At 40.8% G+C, this 22,086-nt stretch overlaps 2 protein-coding genes across 5 annotated transcripts; one reads left to right on the top strand and one right to left on the bottom strand.

The window, feature by feature from the left end:
* Window positions 1–1,024: 1,024 nt before the first annotated feature.
* btf3 (basic transcription factor 3) lies at window positions 1,025–8,666 on the bottom strand. Of its 4 annotated transcripts, none has more exons than XM_061061343.1 (6): window positions 8,588–8,666; window positions 6,565–6,633; window positions 5,607–5,720; window positions 5,317–5,518; window positions 3,408–3,464; window positions 1,025–1,541 (listed from the first exon to the last, which is right to left on the bottom strand). In XM_061061343.1, the coding sequence occupies exons 2-6, from the start codon at window positions 6,631–6,633 to the stop codon at window positions 1,495–1,497; spliced, it is 489 nt and encodes a 162-aa protein (XP_060917326.1). In that variant the 5' UTR covers window positions 8,588–8,666; the 3' UTR covers window positions 1,025–1,494. The 4 variants fall into 4 exon arrangements, with proteins under 4 accessions (XP_060917326.1, XP_060917325.1, XP_060917327.1 ...); XM_061061342.1 differs by having other exon boundaries at window positions 8,525–8,649; XM_061061344.1 differs by lacking the exon at window positions 1,025–1,541 and having other exon boundaries at window positions 3,438–5,167; window positions 5,243–5,518; window positions 8,525–8,649.
* Window positions 8,667–15,763: 7,097 nt separating this feature from the next.
* On the top strand, window positions 15,764–17,684 carry foxd1 (forkhead box D1). Its single transcript, XM_061061682.1, has one exon. It carries the CDS (start codon window positions 16,023–16,025, stop codon window positions 17,085–17,087), a length of 1,065 nt encoding a protein of 354 aa, XP_060917665.1. The 5' UTR covers window positions 15,764–16,022; the 3' UTR covers window positions 17,088–17,684.
* The last annotated feature ends 4,402 nt before the right edge of the window (window positions 17,685–22,086 follow it).

The following is a 22,086-nucleotide window of genomic DNA, read 5'->3' as shown; positions in this document are numbered from 1 at the left end:
TGATACTGTCCTCTGACGTCTTGTGAATTTTAAACAAACCTCTCGCCTCCTTTTCAGCGTCTCCTACGAGAACATAGTGGACCCGTCTGCCACTGTAAAAGGACGATTGTGTTTTATACCATAACTCAGAAGTCATGTGTCAAAAACAAACGTGTATTGACCTCTGTGTCATTCTGTAGGAAAGGTCAAAGCACTGTTCAGTCAGTGAAAAGAAGCTGTTATTTAATAAAAGATCTTTTTAAAAACTGCAATCGGCTCAATCTATATCACTGGAAGTGGAAACACTGCTGCAGAGGGGAAAAAACTGTTTCCCTTAAAGGGGAAATATGTAACTGACACTTAGTGTTTAAAATGGGTACTGCAGTCTAAATTCAAAACATCAGAGAGCTGTCTCCCCCCCCTCCTCTCTAGAGTCCATGCTCACACAGGTCACCATGTGGTGGACTCTGAAGCTTCAGTGTTTATCCAGCTCTGCATGGGTCTGTAAACCTTTCTGTGTTCTAACCTCTCTCCATTTTTCAAAAAGCATCTCCAATATTGATCCTAGTTTGAGCACGTTTCTGCTCGTGGAGCTTATTAGAAACATGCAGAGGCTTTTTAGGTCGGGTACAATCACTTCTGTCTGAACCACTTCTCTTGACCCGCCTCCATTGCTGCAACACCTGTTGACCTGATAACTGCTCTCATATCTGGCAATACCTTCTCTGGTCCAAACAAATCCAGAGCATTCAGGAGCAGAATCTAAAGTTAGAAGGAGGACATACTGGCTGCTGCATTGTTGTCAGAGAAGCCAGCACTTCAACATGTTTCCTTAATGTCTGATCAGATAGTAAGCTCACTTTATCATTTCATTCAACAGAGATCTCACTGATTGATCCTTTAAAGACTAATTTCAGCTATGTTGAGAACAACGATGTCAAATACTAAATATTATGGAACACTTTGTTTTTTTAGATCAACCTGCACACACAAGCATGCAAACAGTGTTTCAGCAGATAGAAAAAAAAGAAACAGAACTGCAGGCTGTGTATCGACAGTAGCAAAGGTTTATTCCAGATACGGTGGTTTGAGCGAGGCCACAGAGAGTTCAGGTTCAGTAACATGGAGGAAACAGATGTACAACAGGAGAAACACTTCACACACAGCCTCTCTCTCTCTTTTTTTAACTGGACAAACAGACCACAGAGCACAACAAGCATTAACACAGTCTGAAGGAGAAACAAGAGGTGGAGTCAACACTGAGAAACACCTCACTGTTTCAAACTCCTGCCCCTGCTTTTCTAACAGCGCAGAGGACTCAGAGTGTGTAATACTCGGTTCAGGTGTGGCACAGATCACGCTCACCGCCACATGTCGACAGATTCTTCCTCGCAGGGTATTGTAACTCTCCACCTCCTGAAATAGACAGAAAAAAAACCACATCTTGTTCCCCTCATGGTCCTGGTCAAGTATTGACACTCTAAAGGAGTCCCCCCCCCCCCCTCCTGGATTGCTCTAGTTCGCCTCGTCCTTGGATGCTTCATCGAAGTTCTCCACCAGATCTGAAACAACAGAAAGGATAACTGATTACAAACTGGAATGATGCATCGACTACTCTTCATGAAACAGACTGAAGTTGATACTGATGCTGCGATAAGACCTCCAGAAGCAAAACAAGACCATCAGCTACAAGATCGATTATTTCTTTTTCTTTTTATTGACCAACTTTGTATTTATTTTGACAGCCTTTACAGGTGTATATCATCCAATAAATTAATTTGGTAGTAATTCATACATCCATTTCATTGTCATAATAACAATGCAAATAAAATAAAAAAAAGAAGAGGATGACAACACAACCCTGCAAAACCTGGAGTTTTTCTTAGCCCCCGGCGTCATCATTCAAAAGCATCATTTCAGGAGAACAGGTAATTGGCAAATTCAGTTTTTCAGTCAGGACTTCTGTAATTTGCATCCAAAACTTTTGAACAGGTGGACACTCCCACATAATATGTAGGACTGTCCCTATTTGGTTTAAGGATCGATTATTTCTATCGCAGGTGGAGGACAAAAAGTGTCACAGCACGCTGCAGAAACAGTCTTTGTTTTCCTCCACAAAGATTCTCAGTGAGTTACACTTCTGTCTGTTCACAGAAAGCAGGACGTTTTTTTGTTTTTTTTGCACCAGTGAAGTAACTAAGCTCAGCCGTCATTGTGTCTGCAAGGGCGTCATAATATTGTTGCAAACTGAAGGGAAAATTATGAAGACAGAGAAACAGAAAATACAAAACAAATTATTATTATTTTTTTTTAAAGTTGATTAACTTTTCTTTGATCAGTCGAAAACAAGCGACATTATATTGCCACATCGATGCCTGTTTTTAAGATCTTATGAATTCAAAGATCAAATAAACGGTAGATGAATTCATGATGAAAATATTTGATAGTTGCAGAGACTCTGAGGTGCCCAAAAATGATTCTCGATGAGGTTATTTTGGGGCTTTTATTTTAGAGATCGGACAGTGGATAGAGTTAGAAATCAGGGAGAGAGAGAGAGAGTAGGGAATGACTCGCAGAAAAAGGATCAAAAAGGATTTGAACCCGCCTTGAGGACTGTACATGGTGGCGCACGCACTAAACACAAGGCCATCGGCGCCCCAGGATGAGTGTTTTTTTTATCTGAAACTTGATAACCGACGCACAGCCAATTCTTTTCTCATCTCCCCCCCGGCTGCTGTACGCTCCACACATGAGGCCTCTCTCTCTCCTCCTGAAAGCAGCTGTGAAAATGATGTCGTCAAGCATCAAGAAGTTCACTTCAATAGCTCCGTGACATGTGAGAAATCCTCCCCGTTCGCGTTCTGGGGCTTCGGAAGGGGTCGAGGGGGTTAAAATGGAAACAATCGAAGAGGTCTGAGTAAACATGTTCCCCCCGAGCTCCAGAACAAAAAAGGAAACTGAACTCCAATAACAACACGATGGCAGAACGCTGTTAACCCCCGCGCGCCCGTCGGCCTTTCCAACTGCTCCCACCGCCGACTGCACGTGTAATCGTTTGTTACATTAAGCGAGAAAGTCCTGGGAAAAGGGCCCGAGAGCGCTGTAATGACAACCTCATGTGTTCGGGCCCGTTTTCTCACAAAGAAAAGCAAACTGGACGTGAAGATCTTATAAACAGTGGACATGATTCAAACATGAAGAAGAAGAAAAAAAACTGCATTGCACCATCATCTGGAGCCAGTGACAAATCTCCTTCTGATGACCTCTTACGCAGGCCGAAAGAAAACAAACCCGCCGTGCTTATTTAACCGACAGAAAAAAACAACACACGAGTCTAACAAACGAGCGTGAAAAGAGAGTTTCTAAATCAGCAGAGTGTTGGAGAAAGGTGCAAGCAGACAAGTGTCCATGTGCAGGTGAGCACTCACCTGGAACGTCATCATCCTCTTCTTCTACTGTTGCAATTGGCGCTTTTCCATCTACAGCTGGAGGAACAAAAAAAAAAAAAGAAGATGATGTGTGAGAAGCTGGAACAGCAGTTTAAACCGACCGATGGCCAGAAACAATAAACGCTGAAGGGGAAGATTCCCGTCTGAGCAGTTCGACTACACCAGATTACAGATGTGAGCTTAGGATGCTGTGGTGGTAACTGGCTTTTCTTTACTGCTTGAAGTGGCTGCTAATGAAATAAAAGGAGTAGTCCTGACTCCACTTATCAGGGGACATCAGTCAGTGCGTTTACATGAGATAGCTTGATAGGACTGAGCCAGATACCGATTTGCTACTCGAACGGACAGCTGTCACTTGTCTGAGTATATCTGCCGGTCAGAGAATCGTATAAATGGCCGGAGCACGGCTGACTCCGCTACGCTATGTGGCGCTGTACCTCTTTCAACAAGTGGTTATAGAGCCACTTCCTGTTCACCTGTACGTCACAGCAACAACAAACTATCTGGCGGCATTCGAACAAAGATGGCGTACGAGGAGATGGACGACGCTACAGCTACGTACATTATTTACATTCTAATAATGTATATTAGAAGAACAGCGGATCTGTTGGCTGCAGCGATAACAGCAGAAGGACGCCGTTTCAGGCAACAACACTGCTATTTATTACGTCGTCTCCTTCCACTTCCGGGTGAAAGCCCCGGCGGAAATTCTCAAGCATGCGCAGAACGCAAAATCCGATTACGATACGACGGCTGAGTTTACACGCTGTTAGTTTGCCGACTATGAACGACTTATCGAGGTGTTCTCTTCCGATTATGAGATGTCCGTTATGGTCCGAGTTTGGTCCGATGTAGGTCGGACTGAGATGTTTACATGCATTTAAAAAGTCCAAACAGTGTCTGATACGATCAGAAATTTGACTATCTAGCGCCATGTAACCCTACTGAGTGAAAACTGGTCAATGGTGTTAACAAATATTCATAGTTTGATAACTGTTCGTCAAAGTGCAGCGGTTAGAAGGTACCTAAACTAGGCAAGGCAGGCAACTGCTTGGGGCAGCAGACCAGTAGGGGGGGTCCCTGAGAGCTCACAAACTTCACACCACAGCAGTAGCCGCCTGTGCAAATTTTGCAATGACAGTAGGAAACCTCCCTAAGGGGGCCCTTTCTGACAGCACTCACTCTTGTTGCCCTGCTAAGTGTTGCAGGCAAAGTTTGTCACTGAAAGTCAAGAAAAAGGAAGATAGTATCATATTACAGTTATGCAGAGACATGAATATTATAAACTGGTGGGAAAATCTCCAGTTTGGCGTCCCCAGTATGAATTAATAGAGCGCTACATGCTACATTATGACTCGCTCAAATGTGTTTTAGGAGCGTTGGAACGAAATTCAAGATTTGAATAAAACTTGAAACAAAAAAAAACAAAACGCAAAAGCTGAAATCTGTACTCCAATATGTGTTTTTGTAATTTTAAATGTGTTTTCTACCGTTTCTGAACCCTACTCTTCTTCTCTTGGCCTCTTATTGACCCCTTAACATCTCACAGGATTGTGGATTTAAGGATTTAGTACGCTAACCTGAGCCTAGGTACGCAATTACGAGCTGTGCACCCATCACTGTAGGAGGTGTGAAACTCTACGACACCAAAGACAACTTTACAAAAATTATATGTGGAGAAAATATTGCTTTCTGTAATTTTGGAATGCCCTCTAGTGGACAAAATGTGTAACTGCATGCTGATAAAGTGTACCATGTTTGTACACACATTAAATATTAATAATGCAATTTTAGCCTAACACTTCAAATCTAACTTGATGATGACCGATCGATTGTAAAAGATTGAGAGTCCTGATGTGTTTAAATAAAACACCCCGGGGGGACTGACCCTGTTTGGGCAGAGCCTCGGCCAGTCTCCTGAGGCTCGTCAGGCTGTCTGCTCCCAGCTGGTTCAGGATGCCCGGCAGCATCTCGGTCAGCTGTTTGGTCTCAGCGTGGCCGGTGATGGTGAAGGTGTTGGCGGCGAGGGAGGCCTGCACTTTGGGGTTGTTGAAGTGGATGACTGTTCCTTGATTTGTAAACATGTTGACCTGCGACAAAACCAAAAGGTTGGTACAGTTTAACAACAATTCAATACAACAGGCAGTGACACTGAACGAGGAGAAAGTTAGAGCGTACCTCCTCAATACCAGAAATGTTGTTGACACCGAGCTTCTTTAAGGAGAACTGGAGCTTCTTGTCGTCTGCGGTGGCTGTTCTGTGTACGACCTTCTTCTTTCTGCGAGCACTGCCCTGTGAGGAGATTCATACAAACAGACTTCTGTATAAACCTCTTATCCATCTAACACCAGCCGTATGAAACTTGTAGTCTTGATTTTTAACTGAATCTCAAATGACTGCATCATAAACTACAGCTCTCATTTCTGTTTGCAATAGAAACTGCTAAATGTAGCCGCTCTGACTGACATCATGTAGAATATCATCAGCATATAAACTCTTCATTCCACATGAGCCAAGGGAAAATATCTAGATCATTTCAGGAGGACTGCTCTGGAGATTCTTCCGACCTGGCTGTTCACAGCGAGAGACTAACACTACCAGTGGACGACGCAACAGAGTCCGCTACATGAAGCTATAATGAGAATTTTTGACTTTAAATAAATGTTGTGTGTCGTTCAACAGAATGACAACGTCAACAAAAGAGCAGAGAACAACATACTGGAAACAGGAAAGGTGAATTCTCCTGATTACATCCTGCTTCTCTCTCTCACATCAGCTCACTCAAACTTGATGTGGAAAAGACACTCGGGGTCTGGCAGGAGAAACTCCGGGTGAAGTCCGAGTGAAAAACTCAGCTGTTTGCATTCCCACATGCATACTAATAGAGTATGTTAGCGCATCTCTTTTCAGTCAGAGCGTTACTGTATGCTACATCTTGCTATTTTATTTTAGGAAGTAACATATGTCACAACTGGTTTCAACTTCTTTGCACAGATAGTTGTTGTTCTCTCATTTGTAACCGACACTAAACCCTGAAAACTGAGAAGTCCTTCAAGCATTTTGAAAAGTAGAGAGAGCAGAGTGTTGTTGCAGTAAACTGAACATTTCATGACGATGCATTTATGTCATTTATTACCTTTCCGCCGATGCGGACTTGGGCCTGTAGTTTAGCGAGTTTTTCTTGATTCATCGCTGCTTCTTTCATCTGAAAAAGAAAAAACACATTTCAGACGACCGTGTTAGTGTCAATGGTTTAGCTGATCGTTAACCTGCCAGCCTGAGAACAGTTTAAATACATTTCAGGTGTTAAAATGTCGTGCCGTCATTAAAGATTAAACCGAAACGTTCCCCAAGGCGTGAAGCAAAACGTGCAGAGACAAAGAATCAGGTCAGACTCAGACACACTGAAATAACATTCACTAAGTAACTTAAAGCTGATTCATTCATATCTTTTAAAGGTTAAAAACAATAAGAAATAATAAGCGGTTATTTTTGCTTGACATCCTAAACTACTTCAATCCAACAATCCTTTTCCTGCCTTTAGAGTGACAGCGAGAGCGGAAAGTGTCAGGCCACTAGTTTGTAACAGATCCCACTAGTAGGTCAGGGGGTTACTTGTCCGTCACACCTGTACCGTCTACCATCACCATGATGCATACATCAATAAATACCAGCGGTCTTGCCTTATGGCGTGCATTTAAATGTACTTTCTTTTTTCTTTACCGACAACGCCAGTGCACCACAGTGACGTTATTAAAGTAATGCATAGATTTCTCTCGTCTGTTTTTCATGTGTATTGAAAGTATTGATGTTTGTTATCTCCATGACGACAGCATCTTGTGCAGCCCAACTCCCTGCCACTTCTCCACTGCTGTCTAATTACTGTGATTAACTTTTAAGACGACGGTGCAGAGCTGCAGATCACATCCCAGGAGTTACTCCAAAGTAAATACAGCTGAACACAGAAACTACTACTACTCACTCTCTGCCCCGATTGAGGCCTTCTCTCTTTACAACAAGCGCCCATCGGGTCTGAACCCGGGTTTAATCATGTGCTGATTCAAAGTTTTGATCTCGTTGAGTAATGCAAACACGATCTAATGTAGCCCAGAAGACAAACAATACAGTTAACGTTTGAAGATTGATGGAGAGAGAAAATGAACGGTGTCTTCTCAATATAAATCAAAGCAGTGACTGCGTTTTGGCGCGACGTACAGGTACGGCAACACCACTTAGACGACCCACACACGAAACTACACAAACAAAGTTAATTTCCAATCGGATTTTTGAAACGAAAAGAAAATACATCAGCTGACTTCTTTGCAAAAGCAGTGAGTAACAAGAGTGGAGTCAAAAGTTTGATATTTAGTGGAGTAAAAGTAATAAGTTTCCCCAAGAATGATAACTCCAGTAAACTACAGATACTTAAAAATACTCAAAGAGACGGCTAAACACTGAAGCTTCAGTGTGCCTGACAGCTCTCTCCAATGTTTTGAATTTGGACTGCAGTACCAAATTAAAACGCTAGGTGTTCGAGTTACATATTGTTCCTTTTACGTACTGTACTCAAGTAAATTTACTCTGTTACTGTCCACCACAACACAGAAATCAGGTTTCAAACATTGCTTTCCTTCTCATTCGAGAAAGAAACACTCAGGTGTATCGGACGCAAATTTCAAAAAGATTTTTCAAAATGTAAATTTGTCTCACATTTGTTAATTTCGCTTTGCACTTATCAGCCACCGTACAAAGGTGCGCTAGTGTGCTTTAGGAAAGTAGCAGCTAAGCATGCTAATGTTGTAAACACGGAGCAACAACACACATGTAAACACACACAAGAGGGAGGCTGAGGTGAACCAGCAGATGTTGGTTTATTAGCTATCGAAAGCTAATGATTTGGCTAATGTGATCACCGAAACAAGGTGTGGTTTTTAGCTGTTGAGCAATAACTTGTCGGCTAACTGCAGCTAGCTCCTCAGGCTAGCGGAGTGGACGGCCTGTCACCCGCAGCCTCACACGACCCGTCAGTAAGTGTTAAGATTCAAAACCAACCCGCAGATTTCAGCCACCCAGAGACAGAAAAGGCTTTCGTTTACCTCTGGCCGTCGTATCGAGGGGAAACAGTGCAGGGAAGAAGGTATTTAAAGCTCCTCACTGACCTGTAAACTAACAGCAGACACATGCGGGGAGCAAGATGGAAGCGAGAGAGAGGAGGGCGGAAGTGACGTCAGGGAATAAAAAAAACCCCGCAGATTCGTATTGGGACTTTGTTGCCCTGAGTTTAGATTTGAAGGCAACACTTTCCGTTTCTCATGAGAGAATTTTACAATTTATTTATTTTAAATTGAATTAGTCAATTAATTTTTAATTAAGTTAAATTACGTCACGCTGATCTGCAGCTGCACGGAAGAAGAGAGATGTACATAATTCTTTGATTCAACTCTTGGGACACATCAGGATTGTTTGACGAAATGATTGAACCCAATTCCACATCAGATTAAGATTAATAATGTTTAAAAACAGTATTCTTCTTTCAGTGAAATTGTCCTGTGATATTCATATTCTCGTCCCTAAAAAGCTCTTTTGTTTGTTTATTTTTAGTGTTGAAACATCTGTATGATGTTTGTTGTCACTGATAAAGTGAAATATTCTTAAAATATACATATGAGTATGTATATTTTAAGAATGTAAGAAGGAAGGAATAGATACTGTTATATCGTTGTTTTATTTTTATTTCACTATTATATATTTTTTTATTATTATCATTATTTTTCTTTAGTATTATTATATTTTTTTGTGTTTTGTGCTTGTCTTTTCCTTTTGCCCCCTGGTATGGTTATGTTATTGTAATTTATGTGTCTGTGTGTGTGTGCATGTCTGTGTGTGTATATGTATGGGCGGGGAGGGGGGGGTATGTGTCATGCTACCAAAAAAATAATAAATTGTCCTAAATGATTATTGTATCATGATACCTGTCAAATTAATAAAGAGATATTTCAAAATATACATATGAGAACATAAGGCATCCTCACTCCATCACCTTCAGATTTCTTTTAAAATCAACCTCTTTTTAGGAGGGGAATACAATTTAGATGTAAAAGTACTGAGAGTGTTTGAGCTGTACTTGTTGGATCAAACCGGGCGTATGATATCACTTTTTGCACTCCCTTTGAAAATTCAGCTCTGATCGTCTTTAATCCCCTTAAAGGTCTAACTCATTTTCTCCCCTAATTTTCCAGCGCCTTGTCTCCTTCAGTAAAGAGGCAGAGCAATGCACAACCATGTAATGTACATAAATGTCTGCAGGACAACCGGGATAATCAGAAAATCTATCCCCCCAAGGAAGTCAGATGAAGTGCTAAATAGTTGTTACACCTTAAATACAAAATACAAAATAAAAGTGAAAATTCAATTTCAAAGATGTATGTTAAAGGAAAGTTTTTATTTTGTTCCTTCACATCAGATTTTAAAAAGTTCCACAGCTCTCTTAGATCTTAGAAATATTCTCAGTTAGATGTTCAGTCATTCAGTGTGTGTGTATGTGTGTGTGTGTGTGTGTGTGTGTGTGTGTGTGTGTGTGTGTGTGTGTGTGTGTGTGTGTGTGTGTGTGTGTGGCCTTTTTTTAAATAAAAACTCTTGCTGTGATTGCTTTTGCGTTCTGGTCTACTGAGGGGGCTGTTGGCTAAGAAACCATCGGCTGTCTCTGGAGATAGTTTTCAGTCTGCAGCTGAGCATGACACCACAAAGTCTAGAGAGAAGGAAGCATTTCTCTAAAGTCACAAACTTTAACCCTTCATTTTATTACAACATCAGCATCACAAGCTGTAAAGAACATTTACAAACAGCTGCTTTATAAATTAAATAATAAACATGTGAATATGCATCCTGATCATTTCCCAAAACATATTCAGCAAAAAGCAAACTAAAACACAAAAACAATCACAGACTAAAACTCTTGCAAGCCTAATTATAATACATTCAGAAGCCCTAAGCGGAGAAGCATCCATACATTTTCAGTTGTCATTTCCAAGGCATGAAGGATATTACCAAACGTAAGCTTGATATGACAAACTGAGAAAACATTAGGAACTGATAAAGTTTGTCAGACACATTTAAAGATGAACTCTGAAGTATATTTCACTCCTTTGTACAGCTGTGCACCCTCATGATATTTTCACAGCACATGTCCTGTGATTTAAAGTGCAGCAACTCAAATCTTGTGTGGCTCTGAATAACAAAGTTCATCCACACAGAGGAAATGATTCAATGAATGAATCCACCCACAGGAGTTCTGTTTTTTCTCACAGGGAACAAAAATAAATACAAATGTTTGAAAATGATGCAAAATGACTTTTTAATCTACTTTTCTGTCACATTTACACTCTACACGCAGTAGGTCTGACCATTTCTTATAAACCATATTTATTATTATTAACTTTGTATGAGGCATGAAGGACAGTAAAGTAAGGCTGATAGACACTTTGAGAACAGACCTGCGTGAAGACGAACACTGCTTAAAGAAAGGCAAACGTATAGGTTGTGCCCCTTATTCCCAAGTTAAATCCTGGTTGTATATATTCCCATTCTTAGTTTTGATATTTTTAGTGCTTATTTACTTTGTATTTAATATTATATTGTGTTTTTTACTCATATTGTGTGTTTGGATAACCAATTTCCCAGTTTGGGATCAATAAAGTAATTCTATTCTATTCATGAGAAATAACATCTGCAACACCTTCTAATGTATTTTTATTTATCAGTCCATATCGAGGCTTAGAGTTTAAAATTCTAGTATTAAAACGACACCCCAAGAGCCTGAAGCCTCTTCTTTAGCACCCGAACACTCTCATGGTTCACTCTCCCTGCATGTCATAAATATAAGAAAGATTTCAACAACACAAAACACAGTTTCATCACAGGAATATAAAAACTGTATTTAACTGAGTTCCTTTGTCCCATATATCCACGTTTCCGAGCAGCTGTCCCAACACGCCCAGCTACCAGGACCCGCTGTGGCTCAGTGGTAGAGTCGGTCATCTATCTCTCAACCTGAAAGGGCAGGGGGTTCGATCCCCAGCTCCTGCAGCAGCTACATGTCAGACGCTAACCCAGGTTGCTCCCTCTGCTTCATTGGTGACGTGTGAATGCTCTGGAGCTCGTTACACCAGGTGTAAGTTAGCATCAGTGTGTGAATGTGTGACACAGACAGTCAGAAGACTAGAAAATAAATATACAAGCCCAAGTCCATTTACCATTTAGGATATTTAAAACTTATAGAAGTGTATTAAAAGCTTCTGTAAAACTTTGTTGTGCAATCAAGGTGACTCAAAATGAGAACACACAAGGAGATAATCAGGAAAATTCACCTTAAGCGAGCAGGCTGGGGTGATGACGTTTATCTCGCCATTGTTGAGAAACCAGCAGAATCCACATGTGCGGCTTCATATTATTTTTTTGCCAGTATTTTCTTCACTACTCATATGTTGTTGAATGCATCCAGTTATCTGTAAAGCACTGATGTAAAGGCATAAACTGTCATCATAGCGTCAGACTCTGCTTTTTTGCACGCCGTCCTTTTTACATCACGCCCCGCGTCCTGAGGCCTCCTCCTCTGACCCTGAGGGGACATGTGAACAGGCGAGTCAGGGAGATCTTCAGCAGCAGATTGAAACTTACAGAACAAGTGCATGTGTGAAAAAGACTTGTGAGTAGAAGAAGAAATACATCATGTAGCATTTTGACAGTCAAACAATCCACTGTGTCAAACTTTTCTGAGGACGTTTTGCAGCGTCCTGATATTCTCCGTGTCTGACTCCGACCCGCTGCAGCAGTAACAGGAGTTAAAAACGATACAGAATTCATCAATCTTCTGGCTCAGGGTCTGGTTTACTTCTGTAGGTCATCAGTCAATCTCCCAGGAGCTTTAAGAACAATGTTTTCAAGATAAAATCCTGATAAATGTGATGGCTCCCCTCCATGGCTTTCCTTGTGATCGTCCCCACATTAATCACATGCCCCGCAGACCTCCCTCTCTCTCTCTCTCTCTCTCTCCCTCTCTCTCCCACACACACACACACACACACACACACACACTTTTAGTGACACTCTAGGTTTTAAACAGCTACGTGCTCTCTCTCTCTCTGTGCAGTCCGGTGGCACGGAAACACCCTCGGATCGCAGAGGGGAGAATTTAGAAACACTTAAGAGGTGGTTTACCACACATGAGAGAGAGAGAGAGAGAGAGAGAGAGAGAGAGAGAGAGAGAGAGAGAGAGAGAGAGAGAGAGAGAGAGTGAGAGAGAGAGAGAGAGAGAGAGAGTCTACCGGTTCATTCATTAAATGCATGATTATTTTTCCTTCTATCACTCTGCATTCACATGAACTAAAAAGTTCTTGTGCTTTAATTCTATCTTTTTGTCCATGCAATCTGCACGTTGACACCTTGAAATCCATTTGTTTTTCAATCTCGATCAGCTGCTTTACATCCACAATAATAGCCTATCGTATCTATTTCTATGTTCAAACGTTTATTTGATCACTCGTCCACTCGGAGCATTTTGGTCCTAAAAATAAAGTTCTGAAAAAGTAAAACACGCGGCGGACTAACCTGGGCTTTCATTTAAAAGTAGCATATTTAATGTAAAGATATTTAATTTAAATTCAAATAAACGCAGCATAATGTGTCAGAAATATGAGGAAGCCATCGATCCAGCCTCATTATTGATTATTGATTATTGGAGAAGTTAAGTGAGATCACCAGCTTGTGAAAACGGATTCAATCAAAGCAGCATGTATTTATTTTATTTATTTAAAAATAGGGACAGTGCACATTAATGAACATAAAAATGTAAATATGCAGATTATAGGATCATTTCCATCTGTATTCTCTTGCCAGGTTGATGGTAAACAAAGTTACCACCAATCACAAAGTTAAAACCACAATGACAAGCAAAAACCAACACAACAAGTAATGAGAACAGAACAACATGAACTGTACATTAATACACAGAGACACAGAAATAAAGTATAAAGAGTGATTTTTATGATTTTGCGTTAAAACGAGCCAGTTTAAAGTGACCATCAGAGTTAAAAAAAATGCTTCTTCAGGCATCAGGCTTGACTTAAACCATCGTCTTCATGTCGGTATTTATGAATACTGATTCATAAACTTTGTTTTAAATACATTAAAAAACAGTCATGCTTTTTAAATCTGTTTTTATTTTGTATTTTTAAAACCTGGTTTTATTTTCAAATCAATAAAATACATGTATATAGGAGTATACTTGTTTTAACCTGTTCATATTTTCCATTGTGTGCTGCCTCTTCAAACTGTGAGGTTACAGAAGTGATGAATGATTAAAACATTATCTTTAATTTATTTACAGTTAAATCAAAACTTTCCTGAAGAATTACAGAAAATACTTTTCGATTTCCTAAATCTTCTCGTTGATTTTCTAACAGCAGTTATTATGAAGCCTATAAACATGAATTATAAATTATTAACGGAAGCCTGTAAAGGTCGTTTTTCAGCTCATATTGAAAAGTCGAATTATCTCTGATTTTATTCACTTAACTTAAGTTTTACTGTTTGAATTAAATAAGTGACTCCTTCAGTTCTGGTTGAGAAAACATTCACAGGAGTTTTCATCTTTTATGGGCCAAAGGTTTTTGAGTTGTGAGTCAACTTCGACGCTAGATGGCGCTGCTTAAATGAAAAACCTGTGAAAAAGTTACTGAAGAAGGAAAAAGGGGGCCTGGAAACGTCTGAACCAAAGTTTGGAGAAGTGAAGGCTGCGTTTAAATGATTTTTTTAATTTAAGTTTTAATACCAGTTACATTTATATTTATATTTCTACAGCTGATGTTTTTGAAGAGGAACAGTGAGGAGGAGAGAGAGTGTGCACAAACTTCTGCAAAAGTTGGTAAATACTCGTCCAGTGTTTGCGTGAACGTGCTTGCTTTGATTAAATATAAATAAATAAAAAATAGCAATAAAAATAGTGGAAATTTTACATCATTTCTTGAGAAAAAAAAAGGTAAATTAATAATTAATAAATGCCTTAAACACTTAGCTGTCGCTTTTGAATGTAAGGTAACAAGAAAGTTAATCAGAACACTTCATAATAAAACCTGATCAATATTTTAACTTTATTAAAAAGCTCTAATTCTTTAACTTTTTCTTATTGTCTGAAATGTGAACCGCCGTGAAAATTAAAAAAGACTTGGATTAACAAGATTTTTTTTAACAGGGTCTAATTTAAGATAGAATCTAAAATTAAATAGTAAAATACTTATTTATGCGTTTTTAATAGATCTTTGAATTTTGTGTTTTTTTGTTGTAACTTCTTAAAGCAACTTTTTTTTCAATCAGCCAGTGATTTACAGCCTTTGTCTGAATATTTATTTCTCCTTTAATCAACTCAAAAAAACATATTTATTTGGGTTAAGACGCAAATCTCATCCTCCATGACTCCATAAAAAGAACTCCAACGAGCAGAGATGTCTTCACTCACACACACACACACACACACACACACACACACACACACACACACACACACACACACACACACACACACACACACACACACATCGCCTACACACACACACACACCCACCCCTCACAGCTCCGTGCTCCAGACTCACGACAGAGGCCTTATATCTGGGGCTTGCATGCTCTGCGTGACCCGTGACTGATTCGAGTTAACAGCTGACTCTTTTCCATTACAAATGGCTCGCGGATAATCTAGATAACTACCGGATCACGCAAACCGGGGTTTTGGTGCACCAGTCCCCGGCCCCACTATTTTAACACGGAATATATAGGCTCCACATTCAAATATCACAGGATGTTATTTTAGACACAACTTAACCCGCAGGTATTTTTATTTATTTAGGCTATTTATAGAAACATAATTTAAATAAGAACCCCTTAAAATAAGCTTCATAAAGCTTATTTAAAATGTGTAAACTCAGCTTAAATAAATAAAACAGTTGTCAAAATATCCGCTTCAATACGGCGATGACCACACAGCCAATCAGACTTTTCAAAGATTCTTCTAAAATCTATATTTGCGCCAAAAACTGCGCTTTGAGATGATTGCGGACAGGGCCCTAAAAAAAATGAAAACCACAAAAAAAAGGATGTAAAGCCACGCCATACTTCTTTTTTTTTTTTTTTTTTTTTTTAAACCCACTCACAGTTAATTTTTTAGAGACTTTTTTTTGTTGTTGTTATAATTTTCTCTCTCTTTTCATTCGCTTTGATGACGTCTCCCCGCCATGTGATCGGCGCAGTGGTATAAATAGAGAGAGAAGGTCCGCCCCCTCTGTGATTCAAGGTTTGGACCTTTACGCAGGTTCCTCGGCGCGCTTGACAACCACCACCGGGACTGTGTGCATGGTTAGTCTGAGATATTTAAAAAAAAAAAACATATGGAAATAGCGCGAAAGCAGGGGGGACACCTCTCAGCGACGGCGACACGTGCTCCTTCCTCTCCCCCTCCTCATATGAGTTGTTGAAGAGGGGAGGTGCAGGGGCGGCTTGTGCCATCTCATCGTCTTCCTCATCTGGCCGTCGGAGGAGCTTCCAGCCATGACTCTGAGCTCCGAGATGTCGGATGCCTCCATCCTGTCCGAAGAGACCGACATCGACGTGGTGGGCGAGGGGGAGGACGGGGACAGCCACACGCGCTCCTACGTGGACGAGGTGGAGCAGATGCACGACGGCATCCTCCTCGCCGGCTCTCCTCCTCCGTGCCTGGACGGCTCCACCACCTCCTCCTCCTCCAGGGACACCTACAAGCCGGCGGGCAAGAACACCCTGGTGAAGCCCCCTTACTCCTACATCGCCTTAATCACCATGGCCATCCTGCAGAGCCCGAAGAAGAGGCTGACCCTGAGCGAGATCTGCGACTTCATCAGCAACCGCTTCCCTTACTACCGGGAGAAGTTCCCGGCGTGGCAGAACTCCATCCGGCACAACTTGTCCCTCAACGACTGCTTCGTGAAGATACCGAGGGAGCCCGGGAACCCCGGGAAGGGCAACTACTGGACCCTGGACCCGGAGTCCGCAGACATGTTTGACAACGGGAGCTTTCTGAGGCGCAGGAAACGGTTCAAGCGGCAGCAGGCGCAGGACCTGCTGCGGGAACACAACAGCTTTATCCCGGCCGCCGCTGCCGCTGCTGCTGCGTACGGATACGGACCGTACGGCTGCGGAGGATACGGCATCCAGCTCCAGTCCTACCACACACACTCTGCACTTTTTGCTTTCCAGCAGCAGCAGCAGCAGCAGCACAGGCATTCACACGCACACACGGGGACTATTATACCCGCACCATCTTTGATGCCCACCACCACCACGGACTTATCCCGGACTAGGTTTTACCCCCAGCTCACCCCGAGTCTGGGCTCAGGTAGCGTGCAGGCTGCAGCCCCCCCGGTGCAGCAGAAGTCCAGCTCCCCGGTGCAGCGGTCCCCTTTCTCCATAGAGAGCATCATCGGCGGCTCCCTGAGCCCGTCCAGGACTTCCCCGGTCGTTGTGCCGGTCTTACCTTCCTCTTTGGGAGCTCCAGCTGTCAGCCACCACCCCGGAGCGGTTTTGCACCCGGTTGAAAACTTTCCGAGCAGAGTAGGAAGCGGCTCTAACGGGTGTTAAAAGAAAATATCGAGGTGCTGAAGCAGCAGTGGGGAATCATCGGGGAGCCTCTCCAGGAGCTTCTCTTGAGGGGCCTCCACAGCATCCAACCTCCCCCCCCCCCCTTCCCCTCCCAACACACCCGGTTGAAAACTTTCCGAGCAGAGTGTAAAAGCGGCTCTCTGACTGGCGGGTGTTAAAATGTCTTAACAAGAAAACTTTTTTCAGAAACAGAAACAGCATCACAAACAAAACAAAAAAAACGCCCCCTCTTTGAAGGTAGGATTATTTTTGTACGTTTATTTGCTCTCACGCAGCTGAATGATGGACATAAACAAAACACTATGTGTGCCTGTATTCATGCTGTTAAAAAAAAAAAAAGAAATATATTTATGTTGATTTTTTTTTTCGGTGTGAATCAGACTTTTTTTTAAAACCACCAACTTTTCCCCCCCTCCTTGTATGAAGTAAATTCAGTGACTTAGGGCGTCTCAGGATTACCACAGGTTATAAATGATCACATGTTTATAAAAAAAAATAGGCTAATAATGTATTCGTGTCAAACACATCCATGTTTTTTTTTTTTTTACATTAGTTTGTCAAATCAAACATTTTTTTTACGGTTTTGATTTGAGCTTTGTATTAAAGACACAGAGAGCAAAGTCATACATTTATAATAATATTAATAAGAATAATAATAATATGCAGTGTGTGTTTTATTTCAGTCATTCAAACATTGTACATTTGTTTTTTGGAGCAAGTATTGTGTAATTGAAGTGTGATATTTTTACACAGTTTGTTTTTTCAACAAGAATAAATTTCGTTTTGCAAAAAAAAAAAGGGAATTTGTTTGGGAATACATTTCTGGACTGGCGTTTGTCTTATTGGGCCTTGGGAGGCAGAAGATGGTTGCCAAAAACTTTTTTTATTTGAAGTGTTAATGCTTTTCTTCAGTTGATGTAGTATAATAACAATCCAAAATAGGCTGTAAAAGAACATCTGTGTGGCTTGTTTTTGCATTTCAAAAAACAAGACGTGCGTGCTATTTTTTTTTGTTGTCGGTGGTGCAAACCCTTCTGTATACGCTTCTTCTGAGCATGCGCACACGAGGCCTGCGTGTACATCTGACCTCTCTCACACTCATCCTCGTAATTACGGTGCTCGGACACGGAAGGTGTCAGCGGGGTGAGGCAGGAGGCTGTATATATATATTTTTGTGTTCCTGCTTCAGGGTCGCTGGTTGAACCGAGTCGACAGATGTGCGAGCTCTCGAGAAAGGAAAGAAAAAATAATAATAACCCTCTTCTTCTAATATTTCATTACCGGCTCTTATGTGGAGCATGTTCTCCCCCCCTTTGGAGAAAATGAAAATGATGCTCCTGGGGGTTCTAGCGTGCTTGGACCTTTATCCTTTACCCTTTATATTTCCACAGCAGTCTCACCTTTTATTTTGCCCCCTTTTTTTCTTGTTTTTTTTTTAAATGCCAAATAGCGTGCTGGCTGTGCGTAAAAGCGCACAGAAACGAGCAGATCCCAGTAAGACGACATGGTAAACATAGACCTTTGAGTAGATTACTTAACAGGCTATTTGTAAGCTTCATAAACAATGGTTTCCAAAACAAGATAAAGCCCAGCAGCTTGAGTGTGCTGCACCTGTGTTACCGTGACGCTGCTGCTGCTGCTGCTGCTGCTGCCGCATGTCAGACCTCTACTGTACAACCCCGCTGCTTCCGTGACTGGATGTGTTCGCCCGTCGACTGCGTGTGCCTGCCTCCCCTGATTCAAAGCAACGTGTGTGTGTATGTGTGTGTGTGTGTGTGTGTGTGTGTGTGTGTGTGTGTGTGTGTGTGTGTGTGTGTGTGTGTATGTGTGTGTATGTGTATGTGTGTGTGTGTGTATAGTAGATAGCTAAATTGGTGCAGCGCTTAGAGCCAGTTCACTAGGCCACGGGAGGACAGCTATTGCGTGATGATGTAACACGCAATGAGAGACAGACAGGCACACACACACACACACACACACACTGAGGGGAGAGAGAGAGAGAGTAACAGGAAGGAGGTCAGTTGTATAGACTTGTTTACAAATGGAGAAGGTTTAACGGGGAGGAGGAAAATTCTGATCAATGCGTTAACACACCTGAACTCGGCTATAGTGGCGCGTCCATTTCCCCCAATTCATTCTATTACAGTCCTCTAGGAGTACTAAGCCTATTGTTTATTGTCATTTAATCATATTTTTTATGGGTTATATCCATGCATAATACCAAGGTGTGTCTGAAAGCAAACACAAATGGTGTCTGTAAGCTTAATTATTTAAATAATTGGAGCTTGGGTATAATCCTCTAACAGCGTCTAGCCTATCTAATGTTTCTGATATCTCTCCAGGATGTCCTCTGTGCATTCACCTCAGCAGCTTTTTGAGAATATTAGGCCTTTAACCCATTGCAAAACGTCCTCTAGGAATCTAAAATGTGTGTGTAGCCGATTGTTTATAGTCAGTAATCATGTTTTTATGTTTTATACTCATGCACAATAAACATTATTCCATTGCATTTTGAAGGCATACACACATGTTGTGACCGTCTCACAGCGGACAGTAAAGCACCTAATATTTGTCTTTAAAGCCTATTTTTAGGCTGTACTCACATCTCAAAGGATGTTACGATAAAAGCCCAATACAGGAATCTTAAATGAGTCTGTTGCAAATTGTGAATTGTCATATGCTCTCTATTATTCTTTATGCTTAGTGCACATGCTGGTATAATGTGAATGTGCAGGCCTTGCGCTTTGTGTTTGAAACACAAATGGTGTGTGTTAAAGGCTGAATATGATATTCATTAGTGCGTTTTACGAGCCTTTACCAGCGCACGTTATTGTGTTTAATAACCCGTATGTAGCCTCACCGTGATATTTCTAATATCCCTTCATTGTAGGCTACAATAATATTTTTTTAAAGGATGTCCTCTGTGCAGTCACCTCAGCTCTGTGTAAAGTGGATTTGAATCGATGCATGCCAACAAGTCCTACAGGAGTCTTAATTGAGTCTGCAGCTAATTGTTTATAGTCATTAATCACATTTATGGATATCCATACATAGCGTAATATCCGGGTATTCCATGCAGTTTAAAAGCCCACACAAATGGTGTGTGTTAGGCTGATTATTAAATTAATTAGTGCTTTTTACGACCCTCTTACAGCGCACCTTAATGCACCTTGTACGTCCCAATTATTTCTAATATCTTCCCCTTACAGTTTATGTGTCTGCAGGATTTCCTCTTGTGCAGTTATTTTTTTTTTTTAGCTGATTTTACTCTATTTGTTATTGTTCTGATAGTAACATTATTTGTTGACTATTTCTTGCTAGTGATGCTAGGCTAGCTTGAGGCCTTTGTTGATGCTAGTGTGTGTGTTTCATGTATCAGGACGCACCCCGAGCTCTCAATAATTGACGTCACTTCAAGCGTTCAAACGCCATGTTGAAAACACGCCTCACTCCGGATTTAATTTTTATATATATATTTATATTTATTTATCTAATCTCTCATTTATGCTTTCCAGGAACAGTGCTTTATTTATATTGTGCACGTAAACGTTGTAAATAATTATTTCACCTTTCACCTGCTGCCGCTTTGAGATATTTCTGTCGTAAAAATAAAAACGTAGCGTATTCAGGAAAAAATTAAATAAATAAATAAATAAATAAATAAATAAATAAAACATCATCATGGTTGCAGGTTGCGGGTAACTCACAGACATATTTTCCGGATGTTGTTGCCTTTGAGCCACGTCACAACCATGAAAAAAAACATCTTTATCTCGTTGGTTAAAAAATCTCTAAGACAGAAAGACTCTCATCTTTGAGTTTAAAATGTCATAATTAACAGAAATGCTCCTAAAATATATAAAATCAGAGGGAAAAAACGACATTAATTGTCTAATTGTACATCTATAACAATATGAAATATGTGCAAATTAAATTATAATAATGTAGGCTATTTAATTAGGCCTATAATTTTTTTTAAATGTTCAAAACTTTCTTCATTGTAATTATTTAAGCGATATAAATGGTGCCTTTAATTTAAAATAAACAATAAACAGAATGATATAAGTAGCATTGAAAAACACAGGATATGCTTGAGGTTCTTGAATTCATCTTAATTAAAAAAGAAACAGAAGTGTATTTTCTAATCCCTTATGTGAAAATGTCTAATCGAGTAACTCAGCCTGCTTCATTAAGCGTGTTGTCGTGAGTAGTATGAAAAAAGTAACCCAGTTTGGAGGTCTTTTCATGACATGTCATAGATCATGTGGGCATCAGCCTCCTGGTGCATGACTGAAGCTCAGTTAGCAGTTTATCCTGCGGGGTCAGAGGTCATGAGGAGAGGGGATAAAGCACAACACTCAGCCCATAAAAGACACCGCTGCTGGGTCTGTGTGGCTGAATGTGTCGCTGGGCCGTTCAGGGCTCTGAGAATAATCTATATTTCAAAGGCGAGTCATAAAGACGATAGCTACTTTGGTTATAAACTTACAGGGCCACTAAACATTTGGGTCACTCGGGTCACCTCGTGAACCCGGCTGAGTGAACGAGGCTTCTGCTGACCTCATCAGCTTTTGTCGTCAAGGCCACAGAAGAAGAAGAAGAACAAGAACAAGAAGTGTGTCTTTAAAGACCGAAAAATCAGCTGGCAGTAAATATGATGCAGTCGAAGTAAATTCAGTACAACATAAATCCTACTTTTACATTTTTTAGAAGTTGTTGTTGACGGTGTCAGAAAGCTGATAACTCTTCTTCATATTTAATATTGAAGTCGTGGTGTCGGTGGTTGTTGTGGTGTATACTGAAAGGTGTTCCCAATATATTGACCTTTCAAAATAAAGTAGCACCAACAACCTGAACAACGACTTCAATCATTTATAAAGTTTAAACTTAAGTTAAAGTTTCTGAGCATGTGAACAAAAACTGAAAATATAGAAGCTTCTTAAAAGTAGGATTTATTTCTTGGAAGAACTTGTTTGTT

Source organism: Labrus mixtus, chromosome 17 (assembly GCF_963584025.1).
Source record: "Labrus mixtus chromosome 17, fLabMix1.1, whole genome shotgun sequence".
Taxonomy (NCBI): domain Eukaryota; kingdom Metazoa; phylum Chordata; class Actinopteri; order Labriformes; family Labridae; genus Labrus; species Labrus mixtus.
Note: the sequence above shows the minus strand (reverse complement) of the source record. Positions and strands in the feature narration are given on the sequence as shown.